This window comes from Sinohyriopsis cumingii, chromosome 2 (assembly GCF_028554795.1).
Source record: "Sinohyriopsis cumingii isolate HCF-2022 chromosome 2, ASM2855479v2, whole genome shotgun sequence".
NCBI lineage: Eukaryota > Metazoa > Mollusca > Bivalvia > Unionida > Unionidae > Sinohyriopsis > Sinohyriopsis cumingii.
Window position 1 is genome coordinate 67,687,245 of NC_142962.1, and position 20,766 is coordinate 67,708,010.

Consider the following 20,766-nt stretch of genomic DNA (forward strand, 5'->3'; position numbering starts at 1 on the left):
GTCCACTTTATCCCCAGGTAGAGCTGACCGATAAGCCTTAATGTACATACATATTATCAAGATTACATATAAACTTCATTTTTGTAGCAGGCTAGACACTCAATATGTCTACTGAGATTAAAGGATCTTGTTGCTTATAGGTACACAAAAATGCGGTTTTGCCCAGCCAAAGTACCTATGAATGAAAATTTTTAATGGGCTAGAATTATTTCTGATATCTTTATAGTACCGCTGGTGTCATACATTTATTTTAATTTATTTAGAGTCAGATCCAAGTAAATTTTCTTAATTGCTTCTTTTAGCCCGTTTCGAACTTTTATATGTGTCAAGGGTGTTGAATTGCACTTAAACAGAGTTTGTTAGCCCTTGGTATCCGAGGACGAGCAACAGTCGACAATACGTTATCTTTTCACTCAGCATCTACTTTAAAAAATGTGGTCATTGTTTTCACAAGTACGGATGTCACTCTTTCCAAGTGGGACTGATAATCTATCTCAAAACGAATATTCACTACATAATTTAGGTAGTTTCATACCGTTTGAATATATATTTGTTCAATCTAAAACAGCTCTTTTGGATTTGGATTTTGGGTTTTTAACGCTACGTTAACAATTTTTTAGTCATATCGCTACGATGTCTGCAGTGTGGCAGTTTATAGTGATGTCTAGCACTGGGTCATCATACCACAAACATGTAGTATTATGTCCCACCCAGTTATATTATCCTGAAACCAGGCCGACCAGTCCTAACTTCTCAATGCTGAGCGCCAGTCGAGGCAGCTGTTAGTACCATTTTTGTAAGTCTTTGGTATGACTCGGCCGGGGATCGAAACCACGACCTCCCGCATCCGAGGCGGACGCTCTAACCACATGGCCACCGGAGCGGTTTAACAGCTCTTTTGTAAAATCAGGGAACTCAGAAAGTATCGTGGTTCTTTAAAACCAAGGACAAAACTATAACTGTGTTGCTGTGCTGCTAACAAAAAAAAAACCAAACAAACAAAGAAACAAGACAAAAAAACCAACTATATATTACATTGATTTGTATTGTATTGTATTGTATTGTATTGCAGGCTGGTACGCAGCTTCCGAATCCTGGATTTATTGTAACGGACATTGATTTTGGGGACACACACACAATCAAACAGGACTGCGGGGCTAATAATGGATACTTGTTAATGAATTCCGCTAACGGCATACTTACGTTCGCCGTCGATTACGATCTTGACGTTCCAGGAAAGCCGACCTTGATTACTTGTATCGTAACTGCCACTGATAGCGGGGGTCTGACAGCAACAACAACACTATCAATTACAATGAGTAAGAAAACATATGAGTGATCTATCTCTGTATCGGTGTGTCTCTCTGTCTGTCTATCGGTCGCATCTTTTCTGTTACCTCCCGGAAACCGAGAGAGTATTTAAAAGTTACAGCCAAACTTACCCTGATGCAATATCTTTGTTTGGGTAAAATATTAAATATCAGTTTCGAATGCAATGATACAGACAACATAATTTCGAATGTAGATAGCGTATCAAATACAGCTAGTTTTTTGCCTATTAAATCACCAGAGAACTCCAACATATTCACTTACTTTATCATACGTTGACATCTCTGTGAAGGGTACATCATTTCCAGATTCTTTCATCATCAATCTTATTTATTCTGCTTAGAAACCTTTACACATGTACTAGTGGCATGATTCCACAATAATCCATATTTTAAATACATAGAAAAGATGGTCTTTTAACTACAAAAAAAGTAAAAAGCGTTCATAAAGGCTTTCTTCGTTCTGGACACCTTATAGATGCGAAGCTCAGTGATTGTATCAAAAGTAAAAATAAAAAACAACTTGTACGTTTGCTCGAAAGAAAGATTCGTGTGACACTTTATAATACGAACAACATAACCAAACGGTGGTTCTGGTTAGCTATAAAACAAACACATTAAGATGATGATAGTTACAACTATGTCATTATGATACTAATGATGGTCCTTCCCTTCCTCCTCCTTCACATTGTCATCTTCATCATCATGCCATATTTATCGACATCATTAATGAGAATGAAAATAGGGAAAATAAGAATAACCATAATGACAAAGCGTATTATTATTATTATTATTATTATTAATTGCTGTTGTTGTTGTTATTTACAGTATTTAAAAGGGACAAATTGAGTGTGATAATTTCTACAGGTTACACCTTTTTACAAAAACGTAACACAGATGTATTTGACTTATACTTACATAATTTTGTCCAGAATCCTGTTCTGATTTTATTGCGTCATGTGACTGAACAATTCATTACATTTCGGCGGGCAGATCGATTTCGTTACGTAAAGTCTTCACTTCTCACATTCACAACAAAATTTAGATGTACGTAAGCTCGGAAAATGTTTGTAGATACATGTTTACGTTATATATGAATATATACAAATTTTGATAGCGTTAACTGAAATGTTTATGATATTTGTAACATGTTGATCAAAATAAGAAATAACATGAATGTGGGTGGGTGATACTAATGCATTAATTAACTTCAGGAACTGTCTAGGTTTACTTCGAATGCTTAAATTCTTAGACAATAATGTTGGAAAATACCTGATAACCTATGCCTCGACTTTTATGGTCTTAAACTAAATAAAAGAAAGAGGCAAAACCAATAAGTTTTGTAAAACTAACAAATAATTTAATGCTCTAAGTTATAAGTACTAAATCCAAAATAATTCTAAAATGTTCTATATAAGTCCAAAAGACTCGGGTGTTCCGAATAAATTCCAGGTCCTCGAATGGTGCAGATGTGCCAATAGTAATGACGTTTCACAATGTCTTTGTCCAGAACTCTTTTGAATAAGTTTGCAATAGTCCCAGAATAATATCTTAGTCCAAACAGTATTATGAGCACTTTGGCAATGCAGTGAATATTCCAAGGAAACGTTTCCTCTCAAGTTATATCTAAATACAGCATTAAACACATCTACGGAATGATATTAAAGCATATGAAATGACAATGAAGTAACTGATCAACTCTCTTCCTTATCTATACACACAAAATATATTTTTAACATAAAATGAAACGTTTACACCATAGGAAAAGAGAAAAATAGGTCACCAAAGTCTTTCACATAGATATGGCAAAAATATGAAGATAAGGAACTGCTTATATCCCCATTTTGCAAATATTCTAAAACAGAACTAAGCAAAATATATGAATAGGACATGTACGTTGTTTGCGTACGAACGACTCACATAATTGTTTGATTCAATCAAGCTGGAACAGACAAAATTATTATAGAATGACAATAAATGTACTAAAGATACTGCATAGCTAAGCGATACGTATCTGTGTCATACTGAATAATGTGAATAGGTAAAAGGGGCCCAAATCAAGAATGATTATTTGTGGCGAAACCATTTCATGCTATAATTTGTAGACAAAAGTACGTGATCATACACGGTTTCCTTTAAAAACAAATCTGTCAGAAAATATCGAACCAAGCATATTGTTTTTTTATCTTCATTGATTATAGATCGATTCGAAAATTGCAACATGTTTTTGCAACATCCTAGCTAGAATTGGAAAACTGTACTCAATCGGCAAGTACAATTTTGGTGTTTATGTACAAATGATGGAACGTAATTGCATGTGTCAAACTACGTAGAACCTAGCCGAACACGTGTTAATGAAAGTTACTATAACACTGGGATTGCATAATTAGGTAACATTTAAACTCATTGTTTAAGGAATTAAATATTAGAAAAGCAACAAATAAAACATGCATGATTGTATAGATTTATGTGCATTAATTAGATTCTTGAATGAACTATTCTTTTCGTTCTAGAGGAAATCAATGACCATACTCCAACGTTCTCGCCGGCATTAATTAGATTCTTGAATGAACTATTCTTTTCGTTCTAGAGGAAATCAATGACCATACTCCAACGTTCTCGCCGGCATTAATTAGATTCTTGAATGAACTATTCTTTTCGTTCTAGAGGAAATCAATGACCATACTCCAACGTTCTCGCCGGCATTAATTAGATTCTTGAATGAACTATTCTTTTCGTTCTAGAGGAAATCAATGACCATACTCCAACGTTCTCGCCGGCATTAATTAGATTCTTGAATGAACTATTCTTTTCTTTCTAGAGGAAATCAATGACCATACTCCAACGTTCTCGCCGGCATTAATTAGATTCTTGAATGAACTATTCTTTTCTTTCTAGAGGAAATCAATGACCATACTCCAACGTTCTCGCCGGCATTAATTAGATTCTTGAATGAACTATTCTTTTCGTTCTAGAGGAAATCAATGACCATACTCCAACGTTCTCGCCGGCATTAATTAGATTCTTGAATGAACTATTCTTTTCGTTCTAGAGGAAATCAATGACCATACTCCAACGTTCTCGCCGGCATTAATTAGATTCTTGAATGAACTATTCTTTTCGTTCTAGAGGAAATCAATGACCATACTCCAACGTTCTCGCCGGCATTAATTAGATTCTTGAATGAACTATTCTTTTCGTTCTAGAGGAAATCAATGACCATACTCCAACGTTCTCGCCGGCATTAATTAGATTCTTGAATGAACTATTCTTTTCGTTCTAGAGGAAATCAATGACCATACTCCAACGTTCTCGCCGGCATTAATTAGATTCTTGAATGAACTATTCTTTTCGTTCTAGAGGAAATCAATGACCATACTCCAACGTTCTCGCCGGCATTAATTAGATTCTTGAATGAACTATTCTTTTCGTTCTAGAGGAAATCAATGACCATACTCCAACGTTCTCGCCGGCATTAATTAGATTCTTGAATGAACTATTCTTTTCGTTCTAGAGGAAATCAATGACCATACTCCAACGTTCTCGCCGGCATTAATTAGATTCTTGAATGAACTATTCTTTTCGTTCTAGAGGAAATCAATGACCATACTCCAACGTTCTCGCCGGCATTAATTAGATTCTTGAATGAACTATTCTTTTCGTTCTAGAGGAAATCAATGACCATACTCCAACGTTCTCGCCGGCATTAATTAGATTCTTGAATGAACTATTCTTTTCGTTCTAGAGGAAATCAATGACCATACTCCAACGTTCTCGCCGGCATTAATTAGATTCTTGAATGAACTATTCTTTTCTTTCTAGAGGAAATCAATGACCATACTCCAACGTTCTCGCCGGCATTAATTAGATTCTTGAATGAACTATTCTTTTCGTTCTAGAGGAAATCAATGACCATACTCCAACGTTCTCGCCGGCATTAATTAGATTCTTGAATGAACTATTCTTTTCGTTCTAGAGGAAATCAATGACCATACTCCAACGTTCTCGCCGGCATTAATTAGATTCTTGAATGAACTATTCTTTTCGTTCTAGAGGAAATCAATGACCATACTCCAACGTTCTCGCCGGCATTAATTAGATTCTTGAATGAACTATTCTTTTCGTTCTAGAGGAAATCAATGACCATACTCCAACGTTCTCGCCGGCATTAATTAGATTCTTGAATGAACTATTCTTTTCGTTCTAGAGGAAATCAATGACCATACTCCAACGTTCTCGCCGGCATTAATTAGATTCTTGAATGAACTATTCTTTTCGTTCTAGAGGAAATCAATGACCATACTCCAACGTTCTCGCCGGCATTAATTAGATTCTTGAATGAACTATTCTTTTCTTTCTAGAGGAAATCAATGACCATACTCCAACGTTCTCGCCGGCATTAATTAGATTCTTGAATGAACTATTCTTTTCTTTCTAGAGGAAATCAATGACCATACTCCAACGTTCTCGCCGGCATTAATTAGATTCTTGAATGAACTATTCTTTTCTTTCTAGAGGAAATCAATGACCATACTCCAACGTTCTCGCCGGCATTAATTAGATTCTTGAATGAACTATTCTTTTCGTTCTAGAGGAAATCAATGACCATACTCCAACGTTCTCGCCGGCATTAATTAGATTCTTGAATGAACTATTCTTTTCGTTCTAGAGGAAATCAATGACCATACTCCAACGTTCTCGCCGGCATTAATTAGATTCTTGAATGAACTATTCTTTTCGTTCTAGAGGAAATCAATGACCATACTCCAACGTTCTCGCCGGCATTAATTAGATTCTTGAATGAACTATTCTTTTCTTTCTAGAGGAAATCAATGACCATACTCCAACGTTCTCGCCGGCATTAATTAGATTCTTGAATGAACTATTCTTTTCGTTCTAGAGGAAATCAATGACCATACTCCAACGTTCTCGCCGGCATTAATTAGATTCTTGAATGAACTATTCTTTTCGTTCTAGAGGAAATCAATGACCATACTCCAACGTTCTCGCCGGCATTAATTAGATTCTTGAATGAACTATTCTTTTCGTTCTAGAGGAAATCAATGACCATACTCCAACGTTCTCGCCGGCATTAATTAGATTCTTGAATGAACTATTCTTTTCGTTCTAGAGGAAATCAATGACCATACTCCAACGTTCTCGCCGGCATTAATTAGATTCTTGAATGAACTATTCTTTTCGTTCTAGAGGAAATCAATGACCATACTCCAACGTTCTCGCCGGCATTAATTAGATTCTTGAATGAACTATTCTTTTCGTTCTAGAGGAAATCAATGACCATACTCCAACGTTCTCGCCGGCATTAATTAGATTCTTGAATGAACTATTCTTTTCTTTCTAGAGGAAATCAATGACCATACTCCAACGTTCTCGCCGGCATTAATTAGATTCTTGAATGAACTATTCTTTTCTTTCTAGAGGAAATCAATGACCATACTCCAACGTTCTCGCCGGCATTAATTAGATTCTTGAATGAACTATTCTTTTCTTTCTAGAGGAAATCAATGACCATACTCCAACGTTCTCGCCGGCATTAATTAGATTCTTGAATGAACTATTCTTTTCGTTCTAGAGGAAATCAATGACCATACTCCAACGTTCTCGCCGGCATTAATTAGATTCTTGAATGAACTATTCTTTTCGTTCTAGAGGAAATCAATGACCATACTCCAACGTTCTCGCCGGCATTAATTAGATTTTTGAATGAACTATTCTTTTCGTTCTAGAGGAAATCAATGACCATACTCCAACGTTCTCGCCGGCATTAATTAGATTCTTGAATGAACTATTCTTTTCGTTCTAGAGGAAATCAATGACCATACTCCAACGTTCTCGCCGGCATTAATTAGATTCTTGAATGAACTATTCTTTTCTTTCTAGAGGAAATCAATGACCATACTCCAACGTTCTCGCCGGCATTAATTAGATTCTTGAATGAACTATTCTTTTCTTTCTAGAGGAAATCAATGACCATACTCCAACGTTCTCGCCGGCATTAATTAGATTCTTGAATGAACTATTCTTTTCTTTCTAGAGGAAATCAATGACCATACTCCAACGTTCTCGCCGGCATTAATTAGATTCTTGAATGAACTATTCTTTTCGTTCTAGAGGAAATCAATGACCATACTCCAACGTTCTCGCCGGCATTAATTAGATTCTTGAATGAACTATTCTTTTCGTTCTAGAGGAAATCAATGACCATACTCCAACGTTCTCGCCGGCATTAATTAGATTCTTGAATGAACTATTCTTTTCGTTCTAGAGGAAATCAATGACCATACTCCAACGTTCTCGCCGGCATTAATTAGATTCTTGAATGAACTATTCTTTTCTTTCTAGAGGAAATCAATGACCATACTCCAACGTTCTCGCCGGCATTAATTAGATTCTTGAATGAACTATTCTTTTCGTTCTAGAGGAAATCAATGACCATACTCCAACGTTCTCGCCGGCATTAATTAGATTCTTGAATGAACTATTCTTTTCGTTCTAGAGGAAATCAATGACCATACTCCAACGTTCTCGCCGGCATTAATTAGATTCTTGAATGAACTATTCTTTTCGTTCTAGAGGAAATCAATGACCATACTCCAACGTTCTCGCCGGCATTAATTAGATTCTTGAATGAACTATTCTTTTCGTTCTAGAGGAAATCAATGACCATACTCCAACGTTCTCGCCGGCATTAATTAGATTCTTGAATGAACTATTCTTTTCGTTCTAGAGGAAATCAATGACCATACTCCAACGTTCTCGCCGGCATTAATTAGATTCTTGAATGAACTATTCTTTTCGTTCTAGAGGAAATCAATGACCATACTCCAACGTTCTCGCCGGCATTAATTAGATTCTTGAATGAACTATTCTTTTCTTTCTAGAGGAAATCAATGACCATACTCCAACGTTCTCGCCGGCATTAATTAGATTCTTGAATGAACTATTCTTTTCTTTCTAGAGGAAATCAATGACCATACTCCAACGTTCTCGCCGGCATTAATTAGATTCTTGAATGAACTATTCTTTTCTTTCTAGAGGAAATCAATGACCATACTCCAACGTTCTCGCCGGCATTAATTAGATTCTTGAATGAACTATTCTTTTCGTTCTAGAGGAAATCAATGACCATACTCCAACGTTCTCGCCGGCATTAATTAGATTCTTGAATGAACTATTCTTTTCGTTCTAGAGGAAATCAATGACCATACTCCAACGTTCTCGCCGGCATTAATTAGATTCTTGAATGAACTATTCTTTTCGTTCTAGAGGAAATCAATGACCATACTCCAACGTTCTCGCCGGCATTAATTAGATTCTTGAATGAACTATTCTTTTCGTTCTAGAGGAAATCAATGACCATACTCCAACGTTCTCGCCGGCATTAATTAGATTCTTGAATGAACTATTCTTTTCTTTCTAGAGGAAATCAATGACCATACTCCAACGTTCTCGCCGGCATTAATTAGATTCTTGAATGAACTATTCTTTTCTTTCTAGAGGAAATCAATGACCATACTCCAACGTTCTCGCCGGCATTAATTAGATTCTTGAATGAACTATTCTTTTCTTTCTAGAGGAAATCAATGACCATACTCCAACGTTCTCGCCGGCATTAATTAGATTCTTGAATGAACTATTCTTTTCGTTCTAGAGGAAATCAATGACCATACTCCAACGTTCTCGCCGGCATTAATTAGATTCTTGAATGAACTATTCTTTTCGTTCTAGAGGAAATCAATGACCATACTCCAACGTTCTCGCCGGCATTAATTAGATTCTTGAATGAACTATTCTTTTCGTTCTAGAGGAAATCAATGACCATACTCCAACGTTCTCGCCGGCATTAATTAGATTCTTGAATGAACTATTCTTTTCGTTCTAGAGGAAATCAATGACCATACTCCAACGTTCTCGCCGGCATTAATTAGATTCTTGAATGAACTATTCTTTTCGTTCTAGAGGAAATCAATGACCATACTCCAACGTTCTCGCCGGCATTAATTAGATTCTTGAATGAACTATTCTTTTCGTTCTAGAGGAAATCAATGACCATACTCCAACGTTCTCGCCGGCATTAATTAGATTCTTGAATGAACTATTCTTTTCGTTCTAGAGGAAATCAATGACCATACTCCAACGTTCTCGCCGGCATTAATTAGATTCTTGAATGAACTATTCTTTTCTTTCTAGAGGAAATCAATGACCATACTCCAACGTTCTCGCCGGCATTAATTAGATTCTTGAATGAACTATTCTTTTCGTTCTAGAGGAAATCAATGACCATACTCCAACGTTCTCGCCGGCATTAATTAGATTCTTGAATGAACTATTCTTTTCTTTCTAGAGGAAATCAATGACCATACTCCAACGTTCTCGCCGGCATTAATTAGATTCTTGAATGAACTATTCTTTTCGTTCTAGAGGAAATCAATGACCATACTCCAACGTTCTCGCCGGCATTAATTAGATTCTTGAATGAACTATTCTTTTCGTTCTAGAGGAAATCAATGACCATACTCCAACGTTCTCGCCGGCATTAATTAGATTCTTGAATGAACTATTCTTTTCGTTCTAGAGGAAATCAATGACCATACTCCAACGTTCTCGCCGGCATTAATTAGATTCTTGAATGAACTATTCTTTTCGTTCTAGAGGAAATCAATGACCATACTCCAACGTTCTCGCCGGCATTAATTAGATTCTTGAATGAACTATTCTTTTCGTTCTAGAGGAAATCAATGACCATACTCCAACGTTCTCGCCGGCATTAATTAGATTCTTGAATGAACTATTCTTTTCTTTCTAGAGGAAATCAATGACCATACTCCAACGTTCTCGCCGGCATTAATTAGATTCTTGAATGAACTATTCTTTTCGTTCTAGAGGAAATCAATGACCATACTCCAACGTTCTCGCCGGCATTAATTAGATTCTTGAATGAACTATTCTTTTCGTTCTAGAGGAAATCAATGACCATACTCCAACGTTCTCGCCGGCATTAATTAGATTCTTGAATGAACTATTCTTTTCTTTCTAGAGGAAATCAATGACCATACTCCAACGTTCTCGCCGGCATTAATTAGATTCTTGAATGAACTATTCTTTTCTTTCTAGAGGAAATCAATGACCATACTCCAACGTTCTCGCCGGCATTAATTAGATTCTTGAATGAACTATTCTTTTCGTTCTAGAGGAAATCAATGACCATACTCCAACGTTCTCGCCGGCATTAATTAGATTCTTGAATGAACTATTCTTTTCGTTCTAGAGGAAATCAATGACCATACTCCAACGTTCTCGCCGGCATTAATTAGATTCTTGAATGAACTATTCTTTTCGTTCTAGAGGAAATCAATGACCATACTCCAACGTTCTCGCCGGCATTAATTAGATTCTTGAATGAACTATTCTTTTCTTTCTAGAGGAAATCAATGACCATACTCCAACGTTCTCGCCGGCATTAATTAGATTCTTGAATGAACTATTCTTTTCTTTCTAGAGGAAATCAATGACCATACTCCAACGTTCTCGCCGGCATTAATTAGATTCTTGAATGAACTATTCTTTTCGTTCTAGAGGAAATCAATGACCATACTCCAACGTTCTCGCCGGCATTAATTAGATTCTTGAATGAACTATTCTTTTCATTCTAGAGGAAATCAATGACCATACTCCAACGTTCTCGCCGTCCTCCTACACCTTCTACGTCTACAATAATTCAGCACCTGGTACTGTGCTTGGCAATGTATTAGCAAAAGATGCAGACATCGGGACGAACGGACAGTTTATGATCAGTACGGACCAAACTGGACTCGGTCAAAACTACTTCGATGTGTCTTCAACGGGGCGCGTTACACTTCAAGGAAGTCTTAATGGAATTAAAGGAGGAACAAATTTACCTTTCACCGTTTATGCAACAGATGCCGGGTCCCCATCTAGGGTAGGTTCAGCTTCAGTATTAGTAATTGTATTGGAGGCAACAACGACAACCGCTAGCACAACGACAACTGGCTACAAAACATTCATTGAGGACAAACGAAACATTGTGTGGATTGTCTTTCTCGCACTACTTGCTCTTTTACTGGCTTTACTCACAGCCTGGATTTTCTGGAGATACCTAAGAAATTGGCCAATCGGATTTGATCCGTTTTCAGAATGGTACGTACAAATATTAACATACGTTTAGCTATAAAAAATAGTATTTTAGACAATAAGGATATGCTTATACAAATAATCATTGGAGACATGATTTGGGAAAGCCAAATAATGGGGATAAAATTCACAAATCTAGCTCCGTTTAAGTTACAGAGTAGAAATACATGTTTCTCTTGTGGTGCACCTATTATCATAGACATAACGCCAAAGTTGTTTATTTGTTAAGCTTCTGCTTTCCCGCCTCATTGCATGTATGTATGTATGTATGTATGTATGTATGTATGTGTATGTATGTATGTATGTATGTATGTATGTATGTATGTATGTATGTATGTATGTATCAATGTATGTATGTACGTATGTATGTATGTATGTATGTATGTACCTACGTATGTATGTATGTATGTATGTATGTATGTGTTTGTCTCAATTGATCTTTCTATCGAGCCGCGTTAGCTAACTTGTTAAATTGCAAGGCTAACTCTCGGTTGATTCTGTGTTCGGATTCTTTCCAGACACGCCAGGTCGACTGACGTTGTGTCACCATCGGCAGGATAGTTTACTTCGAATGCCTGGTTACTGAATAATTTGTTATGTCTATATATTTTATATTAATAAAACTGTCATAAATTTTATAGCGCCAGAAATTGCAGAAAGCCAAAATGGTGTAGAGATTCATTCAAGAATTGCTGTAAAGGTTCTAATAGATCTCGTCCAGTATTTAAGAGATCGCAGCCAAAGTCAAAGAAACCAGGCAATGAAATGCCACGAGCACGAAATATGTCTTCAGAATTCAATACACCTTTGACTCCAGGACGAGGTAAGACTAATAATTCTGCTGTTTGCTTTATGAGTCTGCTTCAAAAAAATCGGGCAAATATTTTTTGTATTAAATTCTTAAACATATTAATGTGTTTCAATAGCATTTTGGATATACTTTTAACCAGTCAGGGAAATTACCTTCCAGTACTTTAGAAACAAGCTAATTTTGCATTGGTTTTGCTCTTTCACGTTAATTTTCTCTAAACCTGGTGATCTGTCTACTGCAGTAGACATTTAGTATGTGAGCCAAGGCATACATCTGTTCAAGTAATTTGCACCTTTTGACATGATCAAAGTAAATAAGAATGACATTGGAAGATATGCTGTTTTTAATTAAAACAAGATTAACAGCGATAATCTTTAAAGGCATGTATGCTATGTCTTTAAAAGAAGTTATGCTACGTCTGGTTTCAGAGTTTGGAAAATATTAGAACATAAATTCTGCGAAATGTCCACATAAATTTGAGTATTTATCGTATTTATGTATTGGAAAAATGTGTGTGCATCTTCTAGATTAAAATATTTTTAATGTTTTCTAAAATGAGTATTAATAATGGAAAAAGCCTATGGTTTATATTTACTTTGAGGATTTATGCCCACCTCTATGATCATGGGCCATGATTTGGGGGATTATGGACCAAATTATGTCGTTTCATTACACGAAATATTAAATTTACTGATATAACTCGATCCTATTTATGATAATTTATTTCTCGAACTGTAAATTTTCTGAACAATAAATAGTTTTTCAAGCTGTTTCGTTTGACGTTATTCCCCTAATTTCCACTTAGATAAGCATGCGATTCAGTATTGTGCAACTAAATTACTTTACATGTGTTTATGAGAAAATATTGTGTTTAAAACGTTTTACTCTACTCAGTTCAGGGATGATTATACTCAAATTTTTTTAGTGACGTTTATGAAATTTGATAACTTTGTTATTGCTAAAATGAATTAATCTGTCTGATTTCCAGGTGAAGCTGCTCCTTCGCCATTGCGACCAGCAGGTACGAGCACACATAACATGTCTTTTAAACAAAAGTTACACTCCCGCACCGCACATACACGCATACGTACATACATGCATACATACATACATACATACATACTCGAATTCAAGTCAAAACATATTACAGTGCAGAAGAAAACCATATCGCTGAAACTTATTTTTAGTAATTAACAAAAGTCAAGTTTTCATTTAATTTGGCACCCCACCCCATGCCAAATGTTGAAATACTGTTTTGAAATTAAGAATTTTTCACTAGTGTACGTATTATAAAAACATTTTTCGGACCAATATGTAATCAACTTTCTTTCCTCTATGCTATGCTGAACATTGGCTATTCATTTTGCACTATTAGTTTGTAATTTAATACCATTTATTGTAAATTAATCATCTACACATACAGATCATCTGTCCCTCTCTATACATTTAAATTCTTCCTGTGGTCGTTTTAGTCTGTAGAATGCAAACGATAACGTGATTTATATATACTTTCTTTTGTAGATGACCCCAACTTTCATGTTTATAATTTCTGGCAAGAAAGATGGTAGGTATATACTACATAATTGTCAATGTAGTGTTAAGTGTGCAAAACTGGTTTAGAAATGGACTTTTTCTAAAGTATACATCCGTTGTCAACCATTTGATATTATAAATACAAATATTTAACTAGATATTCAACTTAGCTTTTATATTTTCAATAAACTGTTCATTGAGCTGTATAGTGACTTTAATTAATTAATCATATGGAATCATTTGTTGATTGAAATATTTATCTAATGTAAGCACAACAACATGATCTTTTATGTTTCAATAGCTATTTAACCTGGCAAACATAGTCACATTACAATTTCGATGAGTAAAGGTGAATGACTAAGATAAACTATGAGTTTAAAATACTATTCAACAAATTTGTATCAGACCTCCATTCAGCTGTACAAGATGTTTGATTACTTTTCCTTCCCGATATCTGAAGCAAATTTGGTATAATTAAGAAATAAGAAATATCGATAGAAAACCGAATGTCGATCACCAGGCTGCTGCAGTAAACCACGTGTAAGAGACTTCAGAATTTAAGATCATAAAACAAGATGTTCAGCCACTCTGCACTCCTTATTGGACAATTTTTTATGAGGTTCAATTTTCATCATGGTTCTTTTATGGGTAATTGACACGTCAAACCATCAAAGGCCAAACATGTAACTGATTCTAAACAAATCCTATACAATGATACACATGATAGTAGTTCATATTGATTTATCTTTTAATTTACTTATATTTCAGGCATGGAGACAACAAAATGATTGTTTAGAAGTCACATTAACACCAGATAAAGATTTGAATCAGAAATATACAGAACAAAATTGCAGAACACATTGTCAAGTCTAATTTTTGTTCTTCCCATGTGTGCTATAGTTTGCATCATTAATTTTATATACGGTTGAGAGGGTGATTAAAACACGTGTGATTATTAAAAAGAGAAATTGATTAAATTCAATACTTTATTCTTGCTGATGTCTTATGTAAATATATACCTTTAAAACATTGTGATAATTTGCGAAATTTCTGAGATAGACACTGAGAACGTTTAAAATACTCTTATCAAACTGAGAATTGAGTATTTTCTTATGTTAACTCACATTCAAACCTTAGGAAACACATTAATGGTACACATGAAGTATATTTGTGTATGATGTTCAAAGGTGTTACTAAATGCTGTATGTTCTTTCTGCCATGATGATGCATTGGGTAGGCAATATCTGCCACACAAAAATTATAGCATTTAGTTTCAACCTTCCTTATGTCCTGTAATACTACTAATGCTGATCATGTGTCCATTCATAATTTTTCTATTTCGACACAGCTAATATTTAAACAGTTAACATATTATATGTCCGGTGTAAAAGTTGCTTTGAATTTGATGAGTAAATAAAATTGCTTCGAATTGCTACTAATATGTATGAAGGATGCATAATTAATAGGAGTGATTCGATGTGGCATTTGTAAATTCTATTTTAGGATGGACAAAGTGGTAATGTCAAACCGTTGCCTGAAAGTATGAGTATAATTGAAATGTCAAATGTAGAAAGTTTTTCAATGATTGTAAACTACATATATGTGGTTCCTATAAAAATGATGTGTAAGCTTGCAAATTATTGACTATTATGCTCTCTGAAGTTGTAACAGGCATTATCTCCAACCTAATACGAGAGCGGATGTGACGAAGCTAGAAAGCTGAATTTGCTGTATCAGAGGCAATTAGAGGTTACAGTGCGTCTTCTTTATTTGAGCTGATTTGTTAGATCCTGGTACTTTGAATCAGATTTTATCTTACTGGACTGTCTTTAACAGCTTCGTACAAGTTAGATTGACTCGAGTAGCATACTGGTTTACAATGCGTGCATGATGAAAACTATAATAGAAAAATGGTATAACCAGTACACATGATGCAACAAAAACATTATACCCAGCAGAATATATTTTGATCGCTTTTCCTGAATTGGTAGATATCATTTTTTTTTTCAATAAAAGTTTGGTGCGACAGACTCTCATAACTACAATTATTGTCTCACGCTTACATGTTTCTGCTCATATAAAACAGGATTTATTTAGAATGTACCAGCAGCATTCAGCCTAAACCCGAATAGGTCTTTTCATCCATCAATATCTAACTCTAAGAATGGGCACTGTTCTGTGCTATCCGGTCTTTTACATTATCCATAAAATATCTGACTCTAAGAATGGGTACTGTTCTATGCTATCCGGTCTTTTACATTATCCATAAAACCTTCAAAGTTGGTATCAAGATAAGCAACTTGCGAATAAAGTCCCCTATTTTGCTTTCTGGCTGTTTGTTTTAGACGATTGTATCACGAACAACGTTGGAAATGTATTCCCCTGATTTTCGTAAATATTTTTCCATTAAATCGGAATTCACTGAATTCGGAAGTCGACATCGATGCAGTGGATCTATTCCTAGGTAACACAGAAAGTTTTTATCAAGATAAGCAACTTGCGAATAAAGTCCCCTATTTTGCTTTCTGGCTATTTGTTTTAGACGATTGTATCGCGAACAACGCTGGAAATGTATTCCCCTGATTTTCGTAAATATTTTTCCATTAAATCGGAATTCAGTGAATTCGGAAGTCGACATCGATGCAGTGGATCTATTCCTAGGTAACACAGAAAGTTTTTATCAAGATAAGCAACTTGCGAATAAAGTCCCCTATTTTGCTTTCTGGCTATTTGTTTTAGACGATTGTATCGCGAACAACGCTGGAAATGTATTCCCCTGATTTTCGTAAATATTTTTCCATTAAATCGGAATTCAGTGAATTCGGAAGTCGACATCGATGCAGTGGATCTATTCCTAGGTAACACAGAAAGTTTTTATCAAGATAAGCAACTTGCGAATAAAGTCCCCTATTTTGCTTTCTGGCTATTTGTTTTAGACGATTGTATCGCGAACAACGCTGGAAATGTATTCCCCTGATTTTCGTAAATATTTTTCCATTAAATCGGAATTCAATGAATTCGGAAGTCGACATCGAAACAATGGATATATTTCTTGGTAACACAATTATGTCACCTCTAGGAAACAGAACTTTGACAAGTATGGTGAAAGTTACTGATAGCCTGATAAACACAGTCAATATCTTTTCAAAGAATCAAATTACGGACAAATGAGCAAGATGCCGATTGATATTCAATCATACATGAAAGAATCAAACACGTTAAAATCAGCAATTTAGGTTGTTTGTTTAAACGTTTTGGAACATTTTGCATATATAAATATTAGTCTTAAAGCAAGGGATGTGAAATTGCGAATGAGTAATATATTGTTGAAAATGCGCTAGTTTGGCTCTGGATTTGTTTCATTTGATAGAATCTCGGGTCACGAAAAATGTTAAAAAGCGTATTCCCCGATTTTCTGATATCCTTTTCTCAAATATCTGAATTTTATGACTTTGGAAGTTGATACGATACAGTGGATATGTTCTTATGTAACATATTCATGTCACCTTCCAGAAATAGCTTTGATAAGTATCGTCAAAGTTACGGATAGTTCCGTAAATACAGTCAATATCTTTCAAAGAATAAAGTTATGCGCACATGACTGAAATGCAGTAAATGCCAGTTAATTTTTAATTAAAGATGAAATATGTTGTAATTAATAATTTATGGCGTTTCTTTAAATGTTTGGAATGATTTGCATACTTCTGGTTGTAGATATTTGAATGAATATGAAATATAAATTGTGACACAAATGCTTATTGCAAATTAAATTAATAATGTAATGAAAAGTCAATTATATTGCTGTATGTTTAAAACTTTATTTTTATTCACATAAATATTCAGCAGATATCTGTGCAGAAGGATATACAAGTAATTAGACACGCAGACAGACATATAAATATATAAATACTTCGATCTAAAATGATTTTACATCGATATATTAGCCAGTCCTAACGAATTCGTAAAAATGTTCCTTTTCGATAGAAATTGCAGAAATGAAGTAAAAAGTTAAGAAAGCAAAACTGAATTGTAACAGCTTTACAAACATCTAATTTAATTGAAACCTGTTATCTACGCCACCGTTATAGTGCCACAGAAAATAAAATAAATCGCTCTAAGGAATTAGTAATTCTTTCGAAAGGATCAGTTAATTGTTCAACATATTAGTCACTTGTTTGAACGGATTACTAAATTGTTGCAACGAGATAATAAATCGTATGAATGGATAACTAAATCGTTCCAATGGAATCCCGTGTTAAAAAGTCAGCAAGGTTAACATTAGTTTGACACTCAGGGTACGAGGATTTTGGACCCTACGCGGGACAATAGATCGCTTCCCCTACCGATCCACCTGACATGACAGCTTGTTAACCTACACCAACAGTGGTTATTTGGTAAAGAAATATCTTTAAATTGCAGTGATATGTTTATAAAAATGATTTTTTTACTCTTAAAAATGTAACATTACAAAGTTGCATACATTATGCTACAGTAGACAATATTTAATGTTTTTACAACTAATTCGAATAGTAGTAAGCTGTGCGTTTTGTTTCAGTAACACATAAAAATCAGTTTTAAAGCGGCTTGATAATATATTCATGGAAAAAGATATTCACTCAAAAACATTGTAAGGATGCAAATTTCTGTCGATTTATGAAAAGCACATTAACTTAGGCCAGAGAACAATTAATTAGGTTTATGGGGACAGGTGCTTATTAAATCGCTACACTGCAATGATTTTTAATATCTGTGTCGGAAGAGGAAGTGGTTCTTACTTAAGCCTTCGTTTATTTAACCGTGAGACAAACTGGAAAGAAGAGGTTAACTTCGATTTTATATCGGAACTGTCAGAGCTGAGTTTTTTCAGAATCAGGTTTGGAAGTCAGAAGTCAGGCTGACCACAATTTTGGCGTCTAGTTATAAAAGGCGGTATATTTATTTAATCCTGATTGGTTACGCTAAATAAGGGGCGTGGTTCCTACACAAAATTTCTTGGGTTTAAATTGCCCCATCGAAAAATCTAATCAGTCTGCATTTTTCCTGCAAGAGTGAAAAACAGTATAAAAGACACTGAGACTGAATTTAGAAGAAATTCTCTCGTAAAACATTTATCCAAGGGATCCGATGTCGGGAAATTCGACGGACACAATTCGGCGATAGAAGCGAACAAAGTTTAAAAGCACAAGATATTTGCATCAGTCTCAAGTAATTCGTTGTTAAGAATATAATGATTTTCGTGAATTTAATTGCTTATATTTGCATGAATTTATTTGTTTAAATTCGTATATCAATATTCTTGATATGAGTAAAACTGTGTTGAGTTCATCTATCTGAATTCGTACAATGATCTTCATTATATAAATTTGACGAATCGTTTGAATGTTTCGTCTTGATTGTTATAGGAATCTAAGAATTTCATGCATTACTTTAGTTGATATGAGTTACTAAAATCAACGTGAATTCTCCGATCTTTGATGATTTCACTTATGATAAAGACTTGAATGTGTGTATTTGCTGGAAATAACATAGTTAAACTTTGTAATGACTCTCTATCATTCATTTGTGTAATTGAGACGAGAACAGAACTGTTATGTCTCGTGTGATGTTAATGCGATTCAGTGATTAAATAGCCGTTCGGAAGTACATTAATGTTATGAAATTAGGTTTGTCTATTTTCTGCCATGTTTAGCTTGATCAGATAGCTTTTGGTATCTGTTTGAATTCCGATAGAACGATATCTGACACAACGAGAGTGAAGTAATGATCTATTCCCAGTAGGACAACTGACAGAAGATTTAAGTTGCTTCTCTGTTTATTTTGAATGGGAAAATAGCTCCACTGTCGTATCCACGTATCTACGGATCCAAGTATCTACGTATCTACGTACTTACGTATCCATCTACCCACACGAACTTTGAGGGCCGAAAAGAGTCGAGAGAGTAGGAAGGTTGGAGAGGGGAAAAAGCGAAAAGACCTAGAGGAACAACCACGGTGAAGTTGGAGTGGACTGGAAATAAGCAGGTTATGAAGTTGTACAAGGCAATCACTTCGATTGTTCACTCGATTCTATATTGAACCAATCCTATCATTAAAAACAGACTGGCTATTCATATAAATATATTTGTGTTTGAAATTCGCTGAATGATTTATTTCAAAAAGAAGTGTATCTTCCTAATTTAATGTATTATCACAGTTGTTTATGTAATTTATTAAATTGTTGGCTTTCATGTACGGGGGCTCGTGTCATTCTGTTCTATATATCTGCTCACACTTTATTTTAATATTTACTCGATCCGGGCAACAATACCCAGGGCGATCATCCTCTAGATATCGATAGCCAAAAAAGGTACAGCCTCAACACCACCACCAGTAACACCGCTATAAATATATTAATGTATTTAGTATGCAGTCTTATCTTTAAAATTTTAACTGACTTTTTATTATGCTGCCTTAGAGGTAAATGAATTAAAAATATGTACAAAAAAAAGTCGTAAATACTGTATGCTGCTGTACATAATACTTTTAAAATTCTACACTGTTAATGAGATGGAATTTTGATTAGCAATGTATGCAATGTCATCATGTTTGTTATATCAGAAGTAAATATATGAAACCATTGTTTTTGTATCTCTTTACTATTAATTACAATTTTAATCCCCCACCCCTTCTTCAGCTCAATGACTGTAAATAAAGAGTCACTCAAGTATCTGAAAGATCGAGACAATGAGACCTTTTGGGACAAACCAACATTAAAGTGTAAAATTGTTAAACTTAAAAATAATACAATCTGAGGTTCAGTAATTCCTATAGAAGAAAAATATACACACCAAAAGCCCGAGCTTAGAGATTCTCCATCCGTATTCAAGACACGTTAATTTCTATCTAATTTTCCTTTTCTATTTTTTATACCATATTTTCGAT

The 20,766-nt window shown here is 34.9% G+C and overlaps 1 protein-coding gene across 2 annotated transcripts in view; it reads left to right on the top strand.

The window, feature by feature from the left end:
- The window catches only part of LOC149805087 (protocadherin Fat 3-like), a 71,989-nt gene extending 51,527 nt beyond the window's left edge, over positions 1-20,462 (top strand). The window contains exons 14-19 of one of the 2 annotated variants that reach the window (XM_089947242.1): positions 1,073-1,319; positions 11,003-11,507; positions 12,143-12,324; positions 13,301-13,333; positions 13,834-13,876; positions 14,614-20,462. In XM_089947242.1, coding sequence (XP_089803368.1) covers positions 1,073-1,319; positions 11,003-11,507; positions 12,143-12,324; positions 13,301-13,333; positions 13,834-13,876; positions 14,614-14,641 — 1,038 coding nt within the window. In that variant the 3' untranslated portion in view covers positions 14,642-20,462. The remainder of the gene's footprint in view (positions 1-1,072; positions 1,320-11,002; positions 11,508-12,142; positions 12,325-13,300; positions 13,334-13,833; positions 13,877-14,613) is intronic. The other variant, XM_089947234.1, reaches the window with a different exon arrangement.
- The last annotated feature ends 304 nt before the right edge of the window (positions 20,463-20,766 follow it).